This window comes from Rosa chinensis, chromosome 7 (genome assembly GCF_002994745.2).
Source record: "Rosa chinensis cultivar Old Blush chromosome 7, RchiOBHm-V2, whole genome shotgun sequence".
Taxonomy (NCBI): Eukaryota; Viridiplantae; Streptophyta; class Magnoliopsida; order Rosales; family Rosaceae; genus Rosa; species Rosa chinensis.
Genome location: NC_037094.1, coordinates 21,787,986 through 21,813,824, shown reverse-complemented (window position 1 = coordinate 21,813,824; position 25,839 = coordinate 21,787,986). Strand labels below are relative to the sequence as shown.

General features: G+C 37.1%; 2 protein-coding genes and 2 long non-coding RNA genes across 15 annotated transcripts; 3 read left to right on the top strand and 1 right to left on the bottom strand.

The window, feature by feature from the left end:
- The first annotated feature begins 2,594 nt into the window (after nucleotides 1–2,594).
- LOC112180264 (ubiquitin-like-specific protease 1A) lies at nucleotides 2,595–7,487 on the top strand. Of its 5 annotated transcripts, XM_040511186.1 has the most exons (11): nucleotides 2,595–4,125; nucleotides 4,310–4,394; nucleotides 4,467–4,538; nucleotides 4,623–4,742; nucleotides 4,815–4,961; nucleotides 5,052–5,231; nucleotides 5,334–5,499; nucleotides 5,943–6,071; nucleotides 6,151–6,211; nucleotides 6,626–6,696; nucleotides 7,139–7,487. In XM_040511186.1, exons 1-7 carry the CDS (start codon nucleotides 4,109–4,111, stop codon nucleotides 5,418–5,420), a joined length of 708 nt encoding a protein of 235 aa, XP_040367120.1. In that variant the 5' UTR covers nucleotides 2,595–4,108; the 3' UTR covers nucleotides 5,421–5,499; nucleotides 5,943–6,071; nucleotides 6,151–6,211; nucleotides 6,626–6,696; nucleotides 7,139–7,487. The 5 variants fall into 5 exon arrangements, with proteins under 5 accessions (XP_040367120.1, XP_040367119.1, XP_040367121.1 ...); XM_040511185.1 differs by having other exon boundaries at nucleotides 5,334–6,071; XM_040511187.1 differs by lacking the exon at nucleotides 7,139–7,487 and adding an exon at nucleotides 6,871–7,091 and having other exon boundaries at nucleotides 5,334–6,071.
- A 2,199-nt stretch (nucleotides 7,488–9,686) lies between these two features.
- LOC112176806 (probable disease resistance protein At4g27220) lies at nucleotides 9,687–23,688 on the top strand. Of its 8 annotated transcripts, none has more exons than XM_024314895.2 (14): nucleotides 9,687–9,922; nucleotides 10,030–10,113; nucleotides 10,231–12,672; nucleotides 13,330–13,707; nucleotides 13,809–14,306; nucleotides 17,430–18,292; nucleotides 18,380–18,518; nucleotides 20,505–20,546; nucleotides 21,609–21,737; nucleotides 21,817–21,877; nucleotides 22,292–22,362; nucleotides 22,932–23,054; nucleotides 23,258–23,329; nucleotides 23,536–23,688. In XM_024314895.2, the coding sequence occupies exons 3-7, from the start codon at nucleotides 10,315–10,317 to the stop codon at nucleotides 18,408–18,410; spliced, it is 4,128 nt and encodes a 1,375-aa protein (XP_024170663.1). In that variant the 5' UTR covers nucleotides 9,687–9,922; nucleotides 10,030–10,113; nucleotides 10,231–10,314; the 3' UTR covers nucleotides 18,411–18,518; nucleotides 20,505–20,546; nucleotides 21,609–21,737; nucleotides 21,817–21,877; nucleotides 22,292–22,362; nucleotides 22,932–23,054; nucleotides 23,258–23,329; nucleotides 23,536–23,688. The 8 variants fall into 8 exon arrangements, with proteins under 8 accessions (XP_024170663.1, XP_024170661.1, XP_024170666.1 ...); XM_024314893.2 differs by having other exon boundaries at nucleotides 10,026–10,113; XM_024314894.2 differs by having other exon boundaries at nucleotides 9,688–9,922; nucleotides 10,313–12,672.
- Nucleotides 14,586–17,167, bottom strand: LOC112176809. The gene is made up of 5 exons (XR_002927119.2): nucleotides 17,031–17,167; nucleotides 15,999–16,174; nucleotides 15,818–15,872; nucleotides 15,579–15,661; nucleotides 14,586–15,207 (listed from the first exon to the last, which is right to left on the bottom strand). It is a non-coding gene; the product is annotated as an uncharacterized LOC112176809 (long non-coding RNA).
- A 120-nt stretch (nucleotides 23,689–23,808) lies between the features above and the next one.
- Nucleotides 23,809–24,616, top strand: LOC112176808. Its single transcript, XR_002927118.2, has 2 exons — nucleotides 23,809–23,884; nucleotides 24,349–24,616. It is a non-coding gene; the product is annotated as an uncharacterized LOC112176808 (long non-coding RNA).
- Nucleotides 24,617–25,839: the final 1,223 nt, after the last annotated feature.

Here is a 25,839-nt window from a genome sequence, read left to right as displayed (position 1 = left end):
AAAGGGAAGTAGGGAGAAGTGGAATTGGGCCTGGGTCATGGGCCAAAGGAGCAGAAGGAAGAGTGGGCTGAGTGGAGGCATAAGGAAACACATCTTCATGAAATCGAACATCTCGACTGGTAAAAATTTTCTTAGTCGATAAATTAAACAGTTTAAAGGCTTTTTGTCCCTCTGGGTAACCAATGAAAATGGAAGGAATTGCTCGGGTGTCAAATTTATGAGTGGGGTGCACATTAGTGGCATAAGCTAAGCAGCCAAAAACCCGAAGATGAGAAAAAGAAGGTGGTTTTGAGTAAATAAGCTCAAAAGGAGTTTTGTAAGAAAGGATGGGTGAGGGCAACCGATTGATTATGTGAACGGCTGTGAGAACACACTCCCCCCAAAATTATGGAGGAAGAGAAGCCTGAAATTTTAAAGCACGAGCCACCTGGATAATATGACGATGCTTGCGCTCCACAACCCCATTTTGTTGAGGCGTGTAAACACAAGAATGTTGGAAAACAACGCCATTATCTTGAAAAAAAGAGCGAAGTGAAATAAATTCACTACCATTGTCGCTGCGGAAAGTTTTAATGCAAGAGTCAAATTGAGTGAGAATATGAGCAAAAAAACGCTTCAAAAGTGGTTGTGTTTCATCTTTATGCCGCATTAAGAAAAACCAAGTAAATCGGGTGAAGTCATCCACAATAGTAAGGAAATAAAAAGCACCAGAAAGAGAAGGGTGTCGATAACGACCCCAAATATCACAATGAATTATGTCAAATGGTCTTGTAGAAGAAATAGAACTAGAACTGAATGGTAATCGACTCTGCTTAGCCAAGGGACAGACATGGCAATTATTATTTGGCTGAATGGAAAAATGCAAGAAATTCTTTGCTATGTGACTTAAACATGGAGAGGAGACATGACCCAAGCGATTATGCCAAAGATTGGTAGAGGAAATGGCAAGGTTGCAAGATGATCTGGAAGGAGTGGTAATGGAAGGCTTGGTTCGTTCCGTCGCTAGTGCCACCAAATAGTATAGCCCATCACGTTCTTTACCCAAACCAATCGTCCTCTTCGTAGCCAGATCCTGCAAACACACCAATAAGGATAAAACGTTACTGAACAATTCAGACCTCTTGCAAGCGGCTAACCGACATTAAATCAACTTTGAACTTTGGCACAAACAGCACATTATGTAGATAATATACGGTACTCAGAGGCAAAGAACCCGTGGCTTCAATATGCACTTTTTCTCCACTAGGTAGCAAAATAGGCGGTAATGCACAATTTTTATTTTTATTCAACAATTTAGAGCACGAAGTAATATGATCTGTCGCCCCGCTATCAATAATCCAATTGCGGGAAGCGACTCTAGACAAACCTGGCTGCGTTACTGCATTTGCTTTGGAACTCGAGTCAGTATTTGGATTGGGCTTTTGGGCTTGTTGGAGAGCAGCCAAAAACTGCTTGAATTGGGCCTCAGATAAAGTAATTGCTGATCCATTCTCTTCTTCTACGATGCCTGTCGCACTAACCTGATTAGCAGAAGGAGAGGGCGCGACTGGTGAAGCAGTGTGCTTCTTGGGGAAATTTCCCGATCCTTGCTTTGCATTGGGATGACCTGGAGGAAAACCAATCAAGTGAAAACATGTTTGGACCCAATGTCCTGGATCACCACAATAGGTACAGTGCGGCCTTCCCCTTCCTCGACCTGAACCAAAACGCCGGGTGAAGCCGCGTTCTGCATCCCGACCGGTCTGAAAATTCGGTCGGTCACCACGACCACCTCTGCTGCCGATCTGGTTCGGCTGGCCGCCACTTCGAACTGCCATGGCAGCGGCGCTTGAATTGGAATCCGCTGCTGCAATGAAACGTTGCTTTTCTTCTTGTGCAACGGCAGCATATGCTTGTCTGACACTTGGAAGGGGATTCATTAAGAGGATTTGACCACGGGTTGCACTGTAAGTCTCATTTAATCCCATCAAGAATTGCATAAGCTTTTGTTGATCTGCCTGTGCTCCTTGTGATGGTTCTGAATAGGTTGCCAATTCATCCCATAAACTTTTCAATTTCATGTAGTATGCTGAAACTGATTGTTGTTCCTGCCTGAGTGAAGCGATGTCTTGCTGAATTTCAAATATGCGAGGTGCATTACCTTGTGAAAAACGCTCACTTAGATCTTCCCATACCTCATGAGCTGTAGGATAGTAGATGATACTGTCAGCAATTTCAGAAACTGACTGTGTTAACGATCCATGAATGGACCATGTCATTGCATCTTGACCAAGTTGCATATCCTTCTGGATCAGCTTCGGGTGATGGAGCTTTAATTGAACCATTCACAAAGCCGAGCTTGTTTTAATAATTGAGAGCTAATGTCATAGCCCTCTTCCAACCTGTGTAGTTGTCTCCATTCAATGGTTTGGAGACTAAGACCAATCCAGGATGGTCTGAATGGTGAGTGAAGAATGGATTTGAGATATCAGATGTTGAATTATTGGACTTGCTGGGATTGGGTGGTGGTGATGGGACTTTATCACCAGCCATGGTGATTGTGATTTTGTGAATTTGGAGAGAAGAGTCAGGATCGTGAGTCCTGCTCTGATACCATGTAAAACAACAAAGACTGATTTGCAGGAGATATTTTGCTCTATTGATCAGTATAACATATATACAAGAATACAACTTGATTCTAGGATACAAAAAGGAAAACTATTCTAGCCCTATTAATACCTAATAACATAGAATCAATGTGATGATTAAGAGTGAATGTGTTAAATGTTGACAGCTATACTAGGCTAATTTTGCTCTACTTTCCAACACTAATCCTGATCCTCTTCCTGAGGCCCCAGTGATTTCCAATGATCTCCCTGATGTTTCATCTCACTTAGACAAGCCTGTGCTTTCGGTGGAGCCAGAGTCCTCAGCTCCTACTCCTCGTTCTGGTGCCATTGTTATTGCTGAACCAATCTAGGAAGTTGTTGATGTTTTTCCTCCTCCTGATATACCATATGATGACAAAGGTAAAGGTAAGGCTATCATTGAATTCCCAGACCCCTCCTCTGATGACTCTGTTGGTAATTCTCGCCTGATGAAAGTCCCTCCCCCCTCTGTTGGGTCTGGGCTTGGGCAGGAAAACGAGCCGATCAAATCACTTTTTATATGATGCCAATACTCAAGAATACATTCCTGTTGAAATTATGAGGGTGTAGCCAGACGATCATCAATATTCAATTTGGGCCCCCATACTTTTATTCCCACTCCAGATTTATTAGACTCTACCACGACACCATCAGTCCCATTCACCTTATCTTCTGTTCCTTCCGCTTTGGCATCTACCACGCCTCCATCAATCCCATTCATCTTATCTTCTGTTCCTTCCGCTTTGGCATCCACCACGCCTCCATCAGTCACCACTCCTCCTTTAGTTCCTGATGTCTTGCCTGCTATTAATGGAGGGATCTCTGATTACCTTGAGCGTCTCAAGCTTAAGTGTTCATTACTAGCTTCAGATGTGGTGGATACGGTACCTCGCCCGCCTAAGCGTCACCGTCGAACAAAACGGCAAATGGTTGAAGCTCGGGCTGCTGATGAAGTTTTGGGTACCTCATACGAAGCGTAAGCCACGCCATCCATCTACTTTCAGGTCTCGCGGTCATAGCCGTAGTGGTGGTAGAGGTCATGGTGAAGTTTCGACCTCCAGAATCAATACTTGGGCTGCTGATGAAATTGAGGATTCGGCCAATTTATTGACTTTTCAGTTGCAGTTGGAGGAACTGGCTTCAACGGACTTGGGTAGCCTTGTGAGCGCTCCTTTAATTCCGAATTCTCAGTCGTTGTTTACAGAGGCTGTTTTGGCTACTTCACTTTCTGATCCTTTACCAGAACTTTACACTGTTCAGTCACCTCTCTCGGAAGAGGAAAACAAGCGGCTTTGGGATCAGATGACTCAGTTACTCCAATCTTCAGTTTAAAATTCGAAAACTACTTTGGGCTTTTCTTCTGGGTTTACTGCTTCTACTTCTTAGTAAGAGCTGCTCGTTTCTACGGTGTCAACGTTTGAATCTCATCACCCTGATGAAAACGGCATAGGTGACTGGCCGGAGGCAGTCACGGGCCCTCAATGAAGCTACTATCCTGGTACTGTCAAAGATTTGGGCCTTCTTTGACATGTCTACTCCGTCATCTGTATCATAATCATCGGGCTACTGTGCTTCTCTTTTTGCCATCTGAAGTTCAAGAAAGCACTTTCTCTGTTTGGAAGTCTGATCACAAGCTTAATGACCTTTTTGTTGTAAAATTGTTCTTTTATTCTGTATTGCAGTTTCAGAATTTTCCAAACTGATTATGAACATCTTGACCGTTTGGCAATGAAATGCCTAGAGCTAGGGCGACTTGTTACCTCCGAGGTATGACCTTACTTTGGACCTCAACAGTATAGATATATAATTTGTTAACTCTCATTGTTGTTTCATAAACAGATTATAAATGCAGCAGTTAGTCTTCTCAGGGATCTAGAGTCATCTACTTGGTATTACACTACATGCTTTTCAGTATGAATCCATGTTTTGTGATTTCACTTTAGTGTATATGCAATATTATAGATGGAGTATATTGAGTTTGGTAAGTTAATACAGGATAGAGCAATTAAGGCTGCCAAGAAAGGAGGTAATGATTTGTTAGAATTTGCTGCCACAGCACCAAAGAGGTTTGCTGCTATATTACAATATCGAAAAGGCCTTAAGAATGGAGAAAAGGTATACAATGAGTACTTGTACATAGCATTCCTAAAATAATTGCTCAATATATTAACACTTCATCATTTGTAGATATTTATCCCCATCCTGGATCCAGATACTACCCCAAACCACTGGTTCTTCATTGTGATTAAATTAGCGAGAACGGATGTAGAGATATGGGACACTTACCCGAATCCTGCACGCACTATGGCTCAAAATGATCTTGTTTCTTATGTGGTAATAAATTTTAAAGAGTGAAATCATTCTCTTGATTATATGGAAACTGTATTGCACATCACACTTAGCTTCTTGTTTTTGGAAATACAGCTTTTGGCATTGGACACCATATTTGACACTGAAATCCAAAGCTGTTTCAAGAAAGGATGGTCGTTTTGTTCATTCACAGTTTTCAATGTAAATGACATTGACATTCAACAAAACAACTTCGATTGTGGCATTTTCATGCTCAGATACATAATAAACTATGATAATCCGTTGAAAGATGAGGTAAGATGATTCAACTTTAATTGCAATATATAAGACCATTTCAGTAAATCATTTCCTTTCAATCTATACCGTGTCTATATTTTTTTGGCTTCAACCCTCCAGGTTCCACCTGTTGATGGCTATTCATTTCCTCATCTTACAAAGCAAATGAATGTATTTGTGTACCAAAGAAGAGGGACGAGGGTTTAATAGGGGTCTAGTACACTTTCTTCGTACAGGATTTCACCAGTTGCTATTGAAACGGATTATGCCTTGGGAATTTGGTAGGGTAGGTAATTGTGAGCACTACAGTTATGTATTCAATATTAGGATCTTGAGTTTTAGAGTATGTTTAGAATCATCTTGCGTTTTAGAGTCTGTTTTAGCCTCCAATTGACTCCCCTGTTTCCCCTGACTGGTAATATCTTTCTCTTTGTTTTGATCTTATCAATCTTTTTTCCATTGTATTTGGGCTTCATTTTATATACAGTAATGATCCATAATTCGGTGTTCTTATTGATTTATGAGGTTCCTTAAACCCATCATAGACTCTGTAGTTTGTAACTTGCTATCAAATCCGTACTGCCATTGATGATTTCTGATATTGAAGACACAGCCTTCAGCATAATAGCCTTATAGGTGTTTCAGTATACTGCAGGACAATCAGTGTTAGTTGTTTCATTTTATGAATTGGGTATCGCTGAAAAAAGTTATGTTCTTTACTGTCGGCAGGTGCATTTGAGATGGCGTGGTTATTAATTATCTCTTCTATGATTGTAATATGGATAGCTTTTCTGTTCAAAATTCTCCATGGTGCATACTCACCTTCCAAGGGTGCTTTCGTGAATGATTCTCATAATGGTGGGTGGTCTGCACGAGCTTTGTATTTTACAGGGTGCTTTTTGACTATTGGTTTAGTAGAATGTGTTTATGATATCAGGTGGCAGTGCCAAGAAGAGAAATGTGTTGCTGGTTGTTTACCACCCAAATGATGAGTCCATGTAAGCATAACTTTACAAATTGCTCTATCATGATTTTTACTCCAATTGGCTTTAGTTGTAGCTGACTTCAGCTGAGTTTCTTTCTAGTCTAATTTATGTTGGGTCTATTGAATGTTGGGATGGTATGAAGGAGAATTTCTCTTCATCATATAAATTTCATATTGCCTCTTATTCCCTTCGATGTTGATGTCTGCATATATTGCTGAACTTGATTGTTGTCCTTGTAATTAACACCACTATGTCACCTGAATGGAAAAGAAGGTCTAATTTGATTCCTAGAAACCCTTTTTCTCCAGTACAATTGTTTAGCTTTTATGTTTTGAGAGAGAAAATCTGTTATTGTGGGCAGAATTGGTAATTTGATCCGTAGGATTCTTTTATATCATGTTAAAATTCTTTATCGCATTTACGCAGGTTCTTCGCTCCAACAATAAACTACCTCACTTTGAGAGGACATTATGTTCACATCTTATGCTTGTCAATTGGTAACACTCTTTCATCCCTATATATCTGCATCCCTTTAAATTGAGTGGCATAAAATGGGCTATTAAACTCTTCCCTTCTCCTTTTTGGTATTTCTGTCAAATTTATATCTCTATATAATTTAAGCCATAAACTTTCTAGTTGCTCACTTTTGTATCTCATGCCTTCCTTCACAGTTAAGAATATCTGAAATTCTTTTCAAAGAGAAATGTGAACTTCAAGTTAATAGAAAGTCAAGATTAGAAGTTTTGCAAGTATTGAGAAAGCTAAGATGTAATCCTGCACTCCAACCAAAAGATCAATGGGACTGCTATTTTAAAGATTTACACTCATTTGTAGTCATATAATATGGGAGACGGTTAAAATGTCATATATTTATAAATATTTTTAGTTATCTGTTTCCTGAATAGTTTTCTTGCTTAATCTCCATTCTTGTTTCACCAGTTCCTCATGCTGGCTTTGGATTGAGTTTTGAAAGGCTTGTAAAGTTTGCAACTGGGATTGAGAATATCAGAGATGTGATTCCTTTCCCACAGACACCTAGTTCATCAGAATTTTAAGGAGGCTGTTTACATTCTTTGGCTCCCAAACAGTATTTTTCTCTTTCATTTTTCCCCCCTTCTTACCTTCACCATTTTGTAGCTGGTTTCTCAACTTATATTGGACAAGAAACTCAAGGCAATTTTCATTATTTTGTCCTGAAAGTGAAGGTTAATTCTGGTACAAGAACTAAAATGTTTATTAAACTAATTGTCTATAGTATTCGTCTTTGTTTTTCTTTTGTTTGGGCAAATCTCATATTAGTTGCCTTCTTTATCATACAATGTGCTGAAACATTTAAGATGGAGGAGCCGCCTACATTTTCTGATGAATTGGAAGCGTAGTATGCTTAAAACTACTGAAAAGGTAGATAAATGCTATCGTCTCAAAGAAAATTAAGACGGGCAGATTACAGACAATTAAGAATATGGCTGTGGACAGAACACTGATGAAGAATTACTGTTGGACTCAGGGAATTTAATGGACAGTGTCTCCTCATTTAGTAGTTGTAAACATCATTCTCTTCAACATTGCTCGAGGCAGCAGCGTGAAACAAGAACCTGCAATTTGCGATAAAACGGTCATGCAAAGGTCATTGTGATCCGCAAAGTCTAGGTACAGTGTTCTTCAAGGTCTGCTTCCTCAAAGCAGAGCTTCACGTCATGGCACAGAAAATAAATCAAACGTCTTTTATTATTCTGTCAAACAAAATAAGAAAAGTAAAGATGGTTGGATTTGATTGGGAGCTTTGCAAATGATGCACTCCATTAGTGTAAAGCAAAGATGTTTATGATTTAACACCGTTGTCAAAGTTGGATTTCAATGTGGAAGTCGATGAGTCAAAAGTTATCAAATTAACAATTAAGCACGACGTTAAGCACTCTGCTTTTCTCGTACAGTTTTTCATACTTTGTTAGAACAAGTCTACCCGTGGGTCATCGGGTTACCTACTATTCACTGCTTTTTATAAACACTAAAAGATAGTGAATAGTAGGTGACCCGGTGACCCGGTGACCCAACGGGTGAACTTGCTCTTAATAATTCAGGAGAGGTTGGCTCTGCCAGTGACATCATATTTCTACCTTCATTCTCCTGTACGTTTGCTTTCGCAAAGAGACATCAGTCTACTTCATAAGTTTCATAGTTCATATTTTTCCTGTACACAGTCTCTCTGTTAATAATTCAGGAGAGGTTGGCTTTGCCAGTGACATCACATTTCTACCTTCATTCGCAAAGAGAAATCAATCTACTTCATAAGTTTCATAGTGTATGCTCTATACTTGGTTAAGTGTTTCCATTTGTCCTGTAACTTCGTGCTGGTTTTAGTTCTCTGGAAAACAAGTATTGCCTTATGATTCCCGTTTGTTTGTTTCTCTTGTAATGTGTAATTAGTTTATTTTAACATGCACACTCTCTTCTTAGTCTTTCTAATTTATTCTCCTTTTACAGATTAATTCTATTCGGATTTCTGCTCCGGTGTCCGAAAGGGAAGGATTTGAAGAGCCATTAGCTTCACCCGTAACTAACTAAAAAAGATAAAGTTATGTTCTTCAGATCTCTTGTTTACTTTTAACAATAATTCTTTAAGACAAGATTACTATAGAATAAAGGACTAATCACTATAGAATAAAAGTTCACAAAATTATAAGAAATTAAAAAGTGATTTGGTACGTTTTCTTTAAGACGTGTGATTTGAAAGTGTTGTATGCTTCATGCTTCCAAAGAGATAAGATTCCTTCAAGACTTAACGCACTACTTTTTCTTCAGACCCAAAAAGAAAGAAAAGAAAGAAAAGAAGAGAAAAGAAGAAGTGAAAACAAGACTACTTCGTCAAAGAAAATTGACTAGCAGGTATGTATGTTAAAGACACACCGATTGCTGTGGTCCTCACGCACAATTTGCTGGGCCTATCTCCTACTATGATGAATAATTTTGTCGAGCAATCATGCATGCCATCCTCATTTGCTTTTTTCTTTCTTCCACTACTTTAGAAAAAGCCTAATTAAAGTTTGATTTTTAGGCCAACTATCACTTTGTATGGGAACTGTGCTCTGTTGTCAATTCAATACTATGAAAGATTATGAATCCAAATCTCATAATTATCATGGCATGAATGAGATAGTGCGTAACGTAGCAATAAGCAAACAAAATAACTAATCACCAGAGCCTAAAATTTAGCAAAAATAGTTAAAGAAGTAATCATTCTATCGATGATAATACCACTTCCAAAATATAGTTAGCTTGAAAAATAAGAATATATGTAGTTGCGTGGAAATTATTCTATGCACCGACAGTGTAAGTGACCAAACCCTTATAAAATAATCTCAACCATTGATATTTATTATCAACTTTATTTTTAATAAACAAAAAGTGTATTTAATACAATCTAACCATTTATTTATGTTGGTGCAAGTGCACGGTGGTGCTCTGAATAATCTCTCGTAGTTGCGAGCTAAACATGCATGATGAAGAAGACTATTAGTCTATTATTGATGTCCTGCAGTTGAATTGAGACATCACTATTATTGATAAGATGCTGGCCCGCATAAATAATGTTGTCCAGCACTCATGAATCATGCCACCGACGCTACTGCTAAGGCGACATTCATTCATTCCTTCTCTCACGCATTCAAGCAATTCACAGTATTGTTGCTCTGCTTTTGGATAATCTACCTCTCTGAGAAACAAGTATTGCCTCTCGATTTCCTGGTTTTTCTTATTCTGCTCATGTCTTATTATCTGTGTTTTAGTATATTATGCATGCTCTCTGTTTTTACTTGCAACTTTGTAGACAGATTGTTTTCGCATTCCTCATCCGGTGCTCTGAGGGAAGGATAAAGGATTTGAAGAGCTAACTAGCTTCATTCATACCAGAAAAGGTACGTTCTTCAGTTTCCTTAATTGTTCATTTTTGTTTTCTCTAGTAGTAGTTTTTACTTTTTACCCAACGTACTCTTCTAAATTTCTTATGTATTTACAAGAGACTTTTTGAGCAGGAACCATGCATGTTCGTCTTGTCCTAGTGTAAATCATATTTAATTGATTTATGTGGGTGTATATTTATAAATACTTGACCAGAAATGGAGATTCTTGCTGCAATTGCCGGAAAACTTGCCGAGTACACAGTTGCACCAATAGGACGCCAAGTGGGTTATCTAGCTCACTACAAAAGCAACTGTCAAAACCTCCTGACCAAGGTTGAAGACCTGCGTGATGCCAGAGACGAGGTTCAACAAAAGGCTGATGAAGTTGAGAGCAGCGGTAAAAGAATCTCGACCAGTGTCCGGAAGTGGAAGACAAGAGTGGATGCAATCATCCCAGAGGCAGAGACATTCTTGAATGATGGACGCCATGCACAGACTGCATGTCTCCATGGCTTTTGTCCTAAGTTGGTGCTCTGTTATCAGCTAAGCAAGAAATCAACAAAATTGGTGAAGGAAATTGTTGAGCTCCTTGGAAAAAAGGAGTTTTCCAATTTTGCATTTAATGTTCGTCCACAAGAGGTATGTCTCTTATCTACCGGGCATTACCATGCATTTGATTCAAGAAATTCAACTGTGATGAGAGTCATGGATGAACTCAGAAATAATAATACAGAAATGATTCTAGTATGGGGAATTGGTGGAGTAGGGAAGACCACACTTGTTGAAGAAGTTCTTAGGCAAGCTAAGAACTTATTTGATGATGTGGTGATGGTGAGAGATGTGAAAGAGAACCCAGACCATGAAAAAATCCAAAAAGAAATTGCCATGAAGTTAGGTATGAGCATTGACGAAAATCATACTCTAGCTGAAAGAGCATCCATTCTATGCAATAGGATAAAAGACAAGAGAACTCTTGTAGTTTTAGACGATGTTTGGGAAAAAATTAATCTGGGGGCTATCGGACTTCCCCGCTTGGTTACTTGTAAGGTAGTGCTGACATGTAGAAGTCGAAAGGAACTGTCCTTCGATATGCGTACACAAACAGATATTCCACTTGATGTTTTAAATGAAAAGGAAGCATGGAGTTTATTTGAGAAGATGGCTGGTGATGTTGTCAAAGATGGCCGCATACGAAACGTAGCAATTGAAGTAGCTAAAAAATGTGGAGGTTTGCCGGTCTTGATTGTTACGGTTGCAAGAGCTGTAAAAGACAGAAACAATATTCGTGCATGGAAAGACACCTTGAGACGCCTTGGAGGCTTTGACAACAAAGAATTTACGGAAAAAGCATACTTGGCTCTTGAGTGGAGTTATGATCAATTGGAAGATAAAGAGCTTAAACCATTGTTCTTGCTTTGTGGGATTATTGTAGTTAAGAACCATATTTATTTGGCAGACTTGTTGAAATATGGTTTTGGGTTGGGTTTAATAAAAAATGTCAATACAATAGAAGAAGCACGAGATGCATTGGATCCACTGGTTGAAAAGCTTAAAGATTCTTGCTTGTTGCTGGACAGTGATATTAATATGCATGTTAGAATGCATGATCTCGTATGCGAGGTTGCTGCGAGGATTGCATCCAAAAAACACCACGTCTTATCGGTTGGATATGGTGGTGAATTGAAAGAATGGCCTGATAAGGATTTCTGTAAAAGGTGTAGCAAGATGTCTTTAAAATCCAACAATATTCCTATGCTTACTCAAGTATCTGGGGAATGCCAGAAACTAGAAATGTTTTATTTGTACAATAAAGGTGTTGCATCGGTGGAAATTCCTTCCAACCTTTTTAATGAAATGGAGAAACTGAAAGTGTTGGGTTTAACTGAAGTGGATATGGTGTCCCTACCTTCATCTCTTCAGTTGTTGAAGAATGTTCAGACATTGTGTTTAGAAGACTGCGAGTTGGAAGATGTAGCTCTAGTTGGACATCTAAGCAAGTTAGAAATTCTTAGCTTTGCGCGGTCCAAAATTAAAGAGCTACCCAAAGAAATAGGGCAATTGATTCGACTGAGATGGTTGGATTTGAGTGATTGTGCCAAACTTGAAGTGATTTCACCGGGTGTTATTTCAAGGTTGAAAAGACTAGAAGACTTAACAATGAGAAACGTCCGTCTTGAATGGGAGGCTGAAAGGGGAGGAAGTAATGCTAGTCTTTTTGAGCTGAATGACTTGTCTCAACTAACTGCATTGGAGATATATATTCGAGATGCTAATATTCTTCCATCAAACTTGTTCTCCAGTAAGTTGGTAAGATACCAAATATATATTGGCAATGTTTGGAATTGGAAAGGTATGGCTGAACCAACCCTCAACACGCTAAAACTGAAGCTCGCTCCCAGCGATGAATTGGACCACGGTATCAAAACATTGTTGAAGAGATCTGAAGATTTGTCTTTCGATGGAACAGAGAGTGTTAAAAATATTGCCCGTCAATTACATGCTGAAGATTTTCAGCAACTGATACACCTCCGTCTCCAAAACAATGTTGATTTCACCTATATCATTAATAGGAAGGTAAATTTCTTTGGCTTTACTTTGATCTAGTATTCAATTATTAGATTATAATGATTAGGATATCTTTTGTTTTTTGAGAAGAAACTGAAGTTTTCTAGAAATATACCTTTATAACATACCGATTATTGATAACATTTCTTCGTGGACCATCCATTAGTGAATTGGATTATTGTCGTTTCTATTCTAAAATAAAAAATTAAAAAAGGGCAAATTAGATTGGTGCCAATCCCTAAAAATATAATTTCTTTTAATGAAAATAATTTCAATTTCTTTTAATGAAAATAATTTCAATTTCTTTCCGTATGTCGAAATTGGCCACACATTAAATCTCGCAAGGTATGATAATATGTTGCAATTTTTAAAAATAAACAAGTTTTGTTATGACATTGATACCTTACTCGTCCTTTTTTCTTTTTTCTTTTTGTTGAGAATAGTGTTATTGGGGGGGATCACATTTGGTTGAGCTTTGAAAAGTAAGAACACATGAGCAAATAATTTAATTTTCCTCTGGTCATTTACGGATGATTAGAAGGTGCGTGATTTGTGTCATTTTAGATCCTGTACTACCAGAACTACATGAAGTCATAACTCTCTATATAAATTTGGAATATAGAAATAGGCATGTAACATTGTATATGAATTGTGTACTACATGCAGGTTGTGTTCCCCAACTTAACAACTTTGAGCGTATCTAGCTGTGATCATCTAAGATTCTTGTTCTCATTTTCTATGGCTCAAAGTCTGGTGGAGCTCAAGCATCTCATAGTATCCTCATGTGCAATAATGAAAGCGATAGTATCAACAAGAGATCAATCTAATGGAGAAAATATCGATATCATGTTTCGTAAGTTGAAAAGTCTAACATTACAGCAACTCCCAAACCTCAATAGATTCTTTACTGAAAGTTGTATTGAATTTCCCCCCGTGAAGAAATTTGATACAGAGTCAGGGGCATCCATCTTTGATCCTACAAGCAGTAAAAAACTTGATGTCGAGAGTAGGACTGCTGCACAATCCTGTCTTTTTGACGCACAGGTAATTTAAATCACTGTTTCTCCATCTTGCTATGACTTCTGCTAAATATGTCCACTTGAGATAAATTTGTAAGAAATTTATAACATGAAAATATGTTATAGGTAAAATTTCCGAGCTTGGAGAGATTGAAAATCTATGAGCTAGGGAAGTTGCAGACACTATGGAACAACCAACCTGTTGATCAAGACTCTTTTTCAAGACTCAAAGAAGTTAATGTTTCCGACTGCAACAGTGTAACGAATGTGTTTGTGCCTAGAATGATGGGGAGACTGAATGCTCTAGAAACCTTAGACATATCCAATTGCGACTCACTAGAAGTGGTATTCGAAGCGGAGGAAATTATTGACGGTGAACAAGGACTGGAAACAGAGCCTCCACATTTCGTGTTCCCAAAAGTAACACGTGTGGAATTTTCTGATCTGCCCAAACTGAGTAGGTTCTATTCAGGGATTCATGTTTCCAAGTGGCCGTTGCTCAAAGAACTGTCTATTGATGGCTGTGGTAAAGTAGTGAAGATATTTGCTGCAGAACTTCCAATTTTTCCGGAAAAACATGAGCCAAACCCTCTAATTGGACAATCTCTCTTTCTAGTTGACAAGGTACACAATTTTCATATGAAATTTCTCCTTGAAAATTTTCTTTGTGAATTTATGTTCTAAACTTTTAGTTTAAATGATGATCAAATTCTTTGTTAACATGTTGAGCTTTTCAACTGCATCCTTTAAAAATCATTAGAACTACATGTCAAGTGATTTTCCAAGGTTAAATATCAAATGATAACATCCTCTTATTGTCTCAACTATGTCAATATATACTAGAAGTTTTCCCAACACACTGATAGAGGTTGCCAAAGACATTAGACATTATGCAGCCACTAATTAGGATGCAGTCTCCTCTATTATAGGTGCCTTGGAATAAAGTAATAGTGGAATAACTTTAACCACGACTAACTTGCATCCAAATCAGTGCCACAACCACAATCTAATATATTGGTGTCTTTGGAATATCACTGGGATCAGTGACAAATTTATGAGGTTGGATTAAAAGAAATAAGGTACTAACTATTGGCACCTCTACATTCTTGACCATACTTTATACTGTATTCTAAAATATATCATTCAATAATACACTAAAATCACATACACCCATCAAAATTTAAACATCAAGACTTCCTCCCACGGCTGCAACCCTTCTTTGATATAGACAAATAGCAAATAAGATCATGTAGTTAGTTCTTATTTTAATAAGTACAGAGTCAACTGATATCTTAATGCTCATATAAAAAGCATTATGGTAAACAAGAATTGGTTGTATAAAGGGGTCGCATAAAAGCCAAGGATAAACCAGATAAATGATAGGCATACAAAAGTTTGAATCTTGTTCACTTAACTAAAAAGGAAAATGACATGTCTTACTTGCCTACTAGTGTCGGATAAGCCTAAGACATTCCTTTGTCCAAAGATGCATTATCTCCAATACGTGTTCTGCAGTGTTCTCCATCTGATTTAAGCACAGAGGCACACACATACAGTAAATTCTCAATCAGAGTCTAGAAAATAGAATTTTTTTTTTAAAAAAATGATATGCAAGCCCAATGTTACATCAGATTCCCATAATAAATATCCCAAGTTAAACTGGATTCCTAAAATTAAACTGACAACAATACCAAGTTATTTGTCGTCAAATAATATTGTAGTTATAAGATTAAACTGTGTCTTTTGATGAAGAATAGATAACACTGGTACTACCAAAACATAATCTATTATTTGAGATAAAAAAGCCAAGTATGTACCAAATAGAAAACTAGCATAAAGTTATATAACATTGAATCAGCAGATAAGTTGCAAAAATGTTTGGCATTGCTGTCTTACCTCAATTTGATGCAAAAGGTACTCAATCTCTTGGTAGGTTACCTATATGTAGAAACTCTTATCATCTGTCAAGCATGCTCTTGCTGTTCAGTTAAAAAGACAAATGAAATGATGTAAGTAAAAGAACAAGTGATCAATTGTATTATACAATCCACAAAGAAAAAAAAAAAATATCCCCAAAGCAAGAACCTAGTCATTAAGCTTTTGGCTATTAAAGTATCACTCTTTTTTATACTCACAATGGATATATGTAATTCACTAGGGATCAATGAGTAGCATGACCCTCTTGTAACTCTGCTCCAAAAGAAGAACAAATGTAGACCATGAACAAAGACATAACCGTCTCCCAATTTAGCATATTTGCCTCGTTAATAAATGAAACAGGAAAGGAATAAAACAAATAACATAGCAGGAACTAACTTGGTGCAACTCATAAATACAAAACACAACTTCAGGAACCCTGCTATGGTGTTTCTCGAGAATTGAATTTCAAGTTGCAGTCTTCCTTGCCTTCTCCTTTTTAGTCTTTTCTAACAAAACTCCAAGAAAAAGAAGTATACTTGAAGAACTAGGCTCAAATGATTCATTCATAATGCCTACAAAAAAAAAAACAATAAATGTTCCATATATGTTACTTTTTGGATCAAATTTACGAATATTGAAAGGGTGAGTGTGTTATAAACCTTGTATGTGAGAGGTTATTTTATATCACAGTACTACCAAGACCTTGGATTCAAGGTCTTGAATAGATTCTCATTTATTCAGTAATTTACAAACCCAAATCAGGTTTACATCCCCAACTTAACATCACTGCCAATACATTTACACTTTCCGTGGCAAACATATCCAAGTTAAATCATCATAGTATCACTGTACTCTGTTTTTGGGTCTCATAATCAATATTAGACCAACAATACCGATGCAAGACTGAAGACTAAAGAAATTTTATTTTTTGGAAATATTCATAACCAATAATACAAATTATCAAACACATTCAATCTGTAATCAAGTTAATTAATTCATAAAACATAAGACATGAGCAACATGGGATGGTGATATTCAGATGAACTACAAAAGCATTATTTGCACTGGCAGGCCAATCCAATCAAATAAAGTAAAATTTCACACTGTACCCATTAATCATCCAATCAAACAAAACACTAAACTTGATGACCTGCAACCTGCGACCAAAATAGTCTTCGCAAAAACAACCTGACCTATACAGCTTTCTCCCCCAAACTCAATTAAATAAGAACTTCATTAAATTACCCCAACCCTGAATCATATAACACCCAAAACCCCAAATATCTCAAAAACACACGAACAAAATTCGTCAGAGCAAACATTTCAGATGTGTAACATGCAAGCTTAAAGATTGAAGCATAAAAAACATAGAGAGAAGAGAAACAAGTTGGTGGAGACAGAAGCTAAACTCTTAACTAATGTGCATACCAGTCAAAGTCAAAGAGCTTCTTGTTGGTTGAATCAAATTCAGATCGGATGCATCTTCTTCACTTTCTTTCTCTCCTTGGAACTTGGGAAGAAATTCGTAAAAAGCAGAGGAAATAAAATTGAATAGACAAGAAGAAGAATTGTTGTATCAGATCCCCACTGTTAATGGTGAGAGAGAGAGACGTGGCAGTCTTGCAATTAATGTTTGACTTTTACATTTCGCTGCTTTTTATAACATCTACAAGGATCCAAAATTGATGAAAATCCAATCCAATCCAATCTATGTTAATTAGAGAGTATGTATGAGGTCGTCAAAAAACAAATCCTAATAATCCGAAATTCACAGTGTATGGCTCTGTATATTTAACATCCATACACGCATGCCTTCATATATTTCAGGATTCATTCCCCAATTTAGAAGACTTAATCCTGGAAGAATTTGCGGGTGAGATTTGGTACGGTCCATCATCATCCCCAGCAGCACACTTCTTTCCCAAATTGAAAACTATTCGGTTGTTCAAGTGGGCAACGTTCTCCAAGCAAGCCGCAATACATTTCCTTGAGAAATTACCGAATTTTGAGGAGATAGTAGTGGGCTGGGATGATTTTTCCACGGAAATATTTGTGAATGAAGAAATTAATGGCGGTGAGGAGCTACATGCAGTAAAAACTTTGAGGGTCGAACACATGCCCAAGCTCTTGCAATTAGGGAATGGGAACTCTCAAACAGCGGGCCCACTTTTCCCAAACTTGGTCACTCTTCAGGTGTTTGATTGTGGGATGTTAAAGAGTGTAGAATCCGCAGCAATATCCTTCCGCAATCTAACAACTCTGAGCGTAGGGTATTGTGGTGGATTGGAATACTTGACAAGTTATTCCGTAGCTAAGAGCTTAATGCAACTGACAACACTGAGAGTGAGCTTTTGTAGAAGCCTGAGAGCAATTATAGGGGCAAGCAACGAAGATGATCATGATGACACAGGAGCAACTTGTGAGATTGCTTTCACCCGGTTGCAACATTTGACACTTTCCTATCTACCAAGACTGCAAGGCTTTTGCTCGGGAAATTGCATTGTCAGACTCCCATCCTCAACACAGTTGGATGTCATTGGCTGCGGGATTGAGTTGAAGATTTCTTCTCAAGGGGTCCTGCTCAGTAATCGAAAACCAGAAAGAGTACAAATAGCAAAACCAGAAATAGCGGAGGAGGTAGATGATAATGGTGACGGAGAAAAAGAAAAAGATGAGGATGTTGGCACGAGGTATGTGTTCATTTGCCAAACATGTTATTACAGTATATATATATATATATGTCAATACAATCAACTCACTCTTTCTGCTTTGCCTAGTCGCCAAGACATTGAAGATAGACAAGAATAAAAACCGAAACCCACACAAAATTTCGACTCTGAAAATCGCAACTCCGGCGAGTAGAAGAAGAAGAAGAAGAACAAACGAGGAGGTTGAAATTCTTCCCTCATTGATAAGGTTGGTAATTCAATTCCATTTGTTTCCCATAAATTACAAGGCTTATGGGGGTGTATTGTATATGGATTTGTGCAGATTTTTTTTAAATGACAGACTTTTTGAAAAATCCACAGACTCTTTAAAAAGTTGATAGACTGTTATGGATTTCTTAAAACCATTGATTTTAGCAACAGACTTTTATTGATTCATGAAAATCTATATACTTTATTATGAATGACTTCTACAGATTTCCTAAGATGTACAAAATATTAAAAAAAAAACAAACAAACAAAAACAAAAAAGATTAAAACAAATGCAGCTCAAACACAAAACAAAATAATAACTTGTTGTCTCTTCAATGCTCCAGTATCTTCTAATAGAAATTGACTCAAATAAATAATTGTTAGTCTGTCTAGCGAATTTGTTCTTATTCCTAATCTCCCAACAACATAAATATACAATATAGATCACTTGATGTTTATGGTTAATTATTCTCATCAATTTTGTTTTCGCCGATTAACATATATTGTAGCAATATTGGTCAATGTCTTGATCTATAATCAATTAATTGAAATTCAATTGTTCAACCTTTTTTTGAACCATAATATAAATTCAAATTAATGAGAATAATTAATTAATAAGATAAAATTTAGTATGGTTCAAGGTTTTAGGGTTAGACCACAATATTTGAGTTTTAGGGTTTCATAAATCATTTTTATTGCTATTAGGGTTCAAAGTATCACAATTGAAAAAAAAAAAAAAAAATCACATTCAACAACTACAATGAACAACCACCACAGGTGGTCGAGTTGGTAAGAGCCTCCAGGTGTGGAACCCCCACACCCAGGTTCGAATCTCACCGACGCTTATTGGAGTTAAATCCCAATATATTCTTGGTGGCCGGGGGGAGAAAGCGTTCTGACAAGATCCCCGAGCACGGATTAGTCTCTGGGCCTAGGAAGCCTTTGAGGACACCGTGTGATTGACAAATAAAAAAAAAAAAAAAAAACAACTACAATGAACATGTTGGGTATCAAAAAAGGTTGATATCATAAAAAAAGGGGAAATTCTACAATATGTTAACGTATGACATGCATACAATTGCCTTAAAGTGGTAAAATGAGTCCTCAAAATAGTAATATTAGTCCTCAAAGTAGTAACATGAGTCCTTAAAGTAGCAAATTTTCTTAGTTACCACATGAGTTCTCAAGTGATAAAATGAGTCATTAAAGTGGTAAAATGAGTCCTCAAAGTAATAAAAAAAGTTGATGTATAAGAAACATTAACATACCATAGCCTTACCCTCATAAAAGATTAGAGAAAAGACAAAAAATTAAGAAAGAGAGATGATACTTCTTCGTGCGTGGAGAGAAGAACTTTGAAAGACCTTTTTTTTTTTTTTTTGAAGAGGAAACTTTGATAGACTTTTTGAAATCTTTGGTCTGGAGGCTGGAAAATTATTAGAGTTTGGTATGTATAGTTAACACTACAAAGTCCATGATTATCCATGATTTTCTAATTCCATAAGTATGAATGATATTTTGAATACCTCTGTACTTTTATTCATTTTTAAAAATTCTAATTGAATACCCCTAGATTTTGGTGGAATTCATGAAGTCTTTAAAAATCTTAATTGAATACCTCAAGACTTTAATGGACTGTTAAAAGTCTATATTGAATACACCCAGACTTTTAAATTTCATAAATTTCTTTAAAAGTTCCACTAATTCCATATACAATACACCCCCTTTAGTTTCATTTGTTCATCTGGATTTTGACGAATCATACTGAGTTGGGTCATTGATTTAATTCTTGAAAAATTGTGAGCATAGATTGATGGGTTGCCTGGAAATATTGACGTCAACCTACTAACTCGTGTTGGTGGCACACATATTCATACTGAGTTGGGTCATTGCATATAAGTGAAAACAAATCTATTTTCTCATCTGGACATGTTATATGTTTTCTGATAAATGAAAAACCAATTTATTGGATTTTGATTTACAGACGGATGAAGGAGTTTCAAGATCCCCAGGGATTCCATTGAAGGTATTACACTCTCAATTTGCTTATATGTTATGAAATGAAGTACTGTCCGTACGAACATGGTGTTTTGTTTGATTTGTTTGTACCATTTGATCCATCTGTTTCCATGTGGGTGTCAATGAATCTCTTTTGCAAAAGCTGGTCTAGGGTCTGTGCTGCAACTTTGACTGAGTTTATGCATGTCAAGCTGAAAACCAATATCGCTAGCATAATGGTCTCATCTCTTATTGCCATCTTCTTCTTCTTCTTTGCATTGATATGATGTGAACCCCCCACCAAACCTGAGAGTGAGAGAGATTTGATTCCCAGTTTGATGAGATTAGCCTCTTAATATAATGATCTCTGTATCAACCTACCTTTATGAGTTTCTGGATTGGTTTGTGTTGTGTATGAATTTTTAATTACATATTTAAGCTGATTGGTTCTCAAAAGTTGCAAAGGCATAAGACCATTTCAGTAAACAATTTCCCTTCAATCTATACCGTATCTATATTTTTTCTCATCTTACAAAGCAAATGAATGTATTTGTGTACCAAAGAAGAGGGGCAAGGGTTTAATAGGGGTTTAGTACACTTTCTTAGTACAGGACTTCACCAATTGCTATTGAAACTGCCTTGGGAATTTGGTAGGGTAGGCATTTGTGAGCATTACAGTAATGTATTCAATTTTAGGATCTTGCGTTTTAGAGCTGTTTAGAATCATCTTGCATTTTAGAGTCTGTTTTAATTGACTCCCTTGTGTTCCCCTGACTGGTAATATCTTTCTCTTTGTTTTGATCTTATCAATCTTTTTCCATTGCATTTGGGCTTCACTTTATGTACAGTAATGATCCATAATTCGGTGTTCTTATTGATTTATGAGGTTCCTTAAACCCATCATAGACTCTGTAGTTTGTAACTTGCTATCAAATCCGCACTGCCATTGATGATTTCTGATATTGAAGACACAGCCTTCAGCATAATAGCCTTATAGGTGTTTCAGTTTACTGCAGGATAATCAATATTAGTTGTTTCGTTTTATGAATTGGGTATTGCTGAAAAAAGTTATGTTCTTTACTGTCGGCAGGTGCATTTGAGATGGCGTGGTTATTAATTATCTCTTCTATGATTGTAATTTGGATAGCTTTTCTGTTCAAAATTCTCCATGGTGCATACTCACCTTCCAAGGGTGCTTTTGTGAATGATTCTAATAATGGTGGGTGGTCTGCAGGAGCTTTGTATTTTACAGGGTGCTTTTTGACTATTGGTTTAGTATAATGTGTTTATGATATCAGGTGGCAGTGCCAAGAAGAGAAATGTGTTGCTGGTTGTTTCCCACCCAGATGATGAGTCCATGTAAGCATAGCTTTACAAATTGCTCTATCATGATTTTTACTCCAATTGGCTTTAGTTGTAGCTGATTTCAGCTGAGTTTCTTTCTAGTCTAATTTATGTTGGGGCTATTGAATGTTGGGATGGTATGAAGGAGAATTTCTCTTCATCATATAAACTTCATATTGCCTCTTATTCCCTTCGATGTTGATGTCTGCATATATTGCCGAACTTGATTGTTGTCCTTGTAATTAACACCTCTAGGTCACTTGAATGGAAAAGAAGGTCTAATTTGATTCCTAGAAACCCTTTTTCTCCAGTACAATTGTTTAGCTTTTATGTTTTAAGAGAGAAAATCTGTTATTGTGGGCAGAATTGGTAATTTGATCCGTAGGATTCTTTTATATCATGTTAAAATTCTTTATCGCATTTACGCAGGTTCTTCACTCCAACAATAAACTACCCCACTTCGAGAAGGCATTATATTCACATCTTATGCTTGTCAATTGGTAACACTCTTTCTTCCCTATATATCTGCATCCTTTTAAATTGAGTGGCATAAACTGGGCTATTAAACTCTTCCCTTCTCCTTTCTGGTATTTCTGTTAAATTTATATCTCTATATAGCTTAAGCCATAAACTTTCTCACAGATAAAAAAATGTTGTGCTATTTTTTCTCTTAATAGCCTTGAAATAAGAACTCTTACACTTAAGTAAGTTGGTTAGTGTATGTAATTTGTTTGGCATTCCCATGTGCCCATGACAAGGTAGAAGCCCATGCCTTGTTTGTGAATGGTTATTTTCCTTTGATATTTCAAGTGTATCAAATTTACAAGCACAAAATTTGGACCTATTCGTGGAGATAGGTCAGGTCATATGACAAGAGAGTTGATGAAAATAAATATATTGCAGTAAGGTCTTCATTGGTTTAGGACTTTTAACAGTACTTAAATCTTCTTATTTAAAGCATCTTTTCTTTTGAGTATCCAAAAGATAATTTATAGGGATTGTGGGCTATCTCTCTTTTTTAAGAACACATTTTCAAGCCAAGCTGATCAAGACTGTTAAATGATGTCAGTCGCTGCGAGATTGAGTTGAAGATTTCTTCCGAAGGTGTCCAACCCAGAAAGAGTACAAATAGCAGAGGAGGCAGATGATAATGATGATGGAGAAAAAGAAAAAGATGCCGACTGTTGGCACGGTATGTGTTCATTTGCCAAGCATCTTGTTACAATGTCAATACAATCAACTCACTCTTTCTGGTTTGCCTAGTTATATTGCCAATACAATCAATATATATATATATATATATATATATATATATGCTAAGCATCATAACATGTAATTATCCATTTTTCAAGTTTCATACTGATTCTAATTAATGTTTTTATGCTTATTTGTTAGGCTCAGTGAAATATTTCAACAGGGCAGGCTAATTGCTGAAACAGACATTGCCAGACTCCATTTAAATTCACTGTAAGTAGTATGCAGTTTGCAACGAGTAACATGAAATAAATTAGCCATATTTTTATTAATGTTATGCTTCAGAACTTGAATATTCTGCGTGCTCTAATTTGACATTGTATCTTCAATTGTTCTGACAATTCTTTGTTCCACCTTCAACATTTGCGTTATACTTGGTGCCTTGTTGCTGTTGCTGATATTATCTTGTTTGAGATAAGCCTGCAAGCAAGCTCAACGAAACAAGTCCAGAAGGCCGGTGTAAGATTGATCTGCCGCTGCGTATTTGTGAAATGCTTGGGATGCTTACCATGAAGAATGAAGAAGCATATAGTGGATGCCCTGTAATGTCACTACGTCAGGGTCTATTTAAAGGCATGAATTCTCATTTCTATCCTTTCCTATTTTAAACCTTAGAAGGGGAAAACTAGTTTTGACATTTAATTCCAGTTTTTAAGCTACTTTTCTGAAGCTTTTCAAGACACATATTACTATTACAGGAGGTCAAAGCATTTTATGGGGCGAATTGATGATGGGATCATGGGGAGAGTGTCGAAGCTAAGTTCCGCGGTAAATATCATTTCCTTTCAATTATTTCTATCATATAAATAGTTATTAGTAGAAATTTTTCTGCTGTACTTGCGTGTGTGTATTATGCATTATTTGAGTAAATCAAGTTGGAGACTAACAGTAATAACACAGTTAGTCCAAGGTGGTTTGTGGTTCACCAATCAATCTTGTTGAGGCAATTTGGTGATAGTTAGGTCTATGGCTGGCAATTCGTGTTTCCTGGTCATGCTTTTTGATCATGTGGTTAATCATGTCATTTTATTGTTTCAGCTTTGCCAATACGGCACAGCAAAATACGGCACTATGACACAAAAATCCGAACGCAAACACAGCATATTCTGTCAATTTCATTATATTGTATGGATCATCTCCAATATTGTCACAAGCATGGTGGTTCATGTGGTTCCCCAGGGAAATACTTAACAATCTAACTGTATTATATATTGTCCATGTTCTTTTGTCAGGTTGGACTGATTGGTGCAAGGCAGAGAACACAGAGGCTACTTGAATATTTAGAAGATCAGTTGGTTAAAGCTGAATGAACAACCTATCAGTTCATCAGAGCTTTAACGAATGTGTTTATATTAATTCTTTGGCTCCCAAACAGATATTCTTTTAGTATGTGTATTACTGTTTTCTAAACTCATCTTTTGTAAGACAAATTTGTACCTCAAGGTAGCCTTCATTCTTTTAGGCCTGAAAGTAAATGTTAATTTTCTCATGTAAGCACTATATTAAACATTGGTCAAGTGATTGCCTATCGTATTTGTCAAATGAGTGGCCTTTCTGGTTACTCTTCTAAAAGTCACACTAAGATGGGAAGAAAGTCTTTAGGTGTACCTGAAGAAACATTCACAAATAAATCAATAAACGATCACTAGCAGCTTATACTAAGAATTTAAAGATAGTATCATTTATTGCAACACATACAGTTTAATTTCAATTGAAGTTTTTGGGGGGAGTAGGCTGACATTTTCTTAATTTATGATATGACTTCAGCGAGTTGATCAGTATTGTATGAAGGAAACTACCAAAAGGATAGATGAGGTCAGGAAACTACCAAAAGGATAGATGAGGTCAGCTGCAAGCCTGCAACTCATTTAGTACTAACTTCACTTTGATCAATATTTGATATACTGTTGTCTCAAAGAAAATTAAAGTATAAATGACGGTTATGTGTAAGAAACTAAGAATATGGCAGTGAACTAACACACATATTGCTTAAGAATTAGGGGCCGTGACCACTTACCTAATTTTAGACTAAAAATTGCCCACTTACTCCAGCAAGAACCCATTTACCCAATCTAACTTTTAGTGACAATTTTGTCTCCTATAATAACTCTTTCCTCTCAGACTCTCTCTCTCTCTCTCTCTCTCTCTCTCTCTCTCTCTCTCTCTCTCTCTCTCTCTCTCTCTCTATGTGTCGCGCACCACCTCCGGCTTCGGTCTCTCTCTATCTCTCTGTACCATGGCTGCTCCGGCGCCCCACCTCCAGCTTCGGGCCACCACCTCCATCAAGTCTCCACCGCCATCAGAGAAGATCTCAACCGTCATGGGTCCCCCAAGCCAGCCCCAAGATCGGAGCACTGCATCAGGTCAACACCTTAATCAATCCACCTCCGGCGTCACCAACAACCAAACCACAGATCCACCGATCCAAGGCCCACAGCCACAACTCAACCCCCAACTCCGAACCCAGCCCGAATCGACTCCTCTCCAACGTCGCCGTCACCCTAAAACACGCCCCGACAACTCCTGCATCTGCCTCACAATCCGGTGGGTGCCCAGAGGATTCTTTTTTTTTTGGTATAATGAGATTTTTTTTTATTTTTTTATTTTTTATTTTTTTGTATCTGTAATGTATTCATTTTGGTTCATTTGAGGGCAATAATATGATTATTGGAGGGTAAGTATTCCCGCCTGTCACGCGGGTGACCCGGGTTCGATCCCCGGCA

What these genes read in the sequence shown, in the direction of transcription:
- LOC112180264 (XM_040511186.1), top strand. An exon ending in GGCGACTTGTTACCTCCGAG is followed by an intron (nt 4,395 to 4,466) that starts GTATGACCTTAC and finishes TTTCATAAACAG; the next exon opens with ATTATAAATGCAGCAGTTAG. An exon ending in ATGATCTTGTTTCTTATGTG is followed by an intron (nt 4,962 to 5,051) that starts GTAATAAATTTT and finishes TTGGAAATACAG; the next exon opens with CTTTTGGCATTGGACACCAT.
- LOC112176806 (XM_024314895.2), top strand. Translation starts at nt 10,315, where the DNA reads ATGGAGATTCTTGCTGCAATTGCCGGAAAACTTGCCGAGTACACAGTT. An exon ending in CTCTCTTTCTAGTTGACAAG is followed by an intron (nt 14,307 to 17,429) that starts GTACACAATTTT and finishes CATATATTTCAG; the next exon opens with GATTCATTCCCCAATTTAGA. An exon ending in GATGAGGATGTTGGCACGAG is followed by an intron (nt 18,293 to 18,379) that starts GTATGTGTTCAT and finishes TGCTTTGCCTAG; the next exon opens with TCGCCAAGACATTGAAGATA.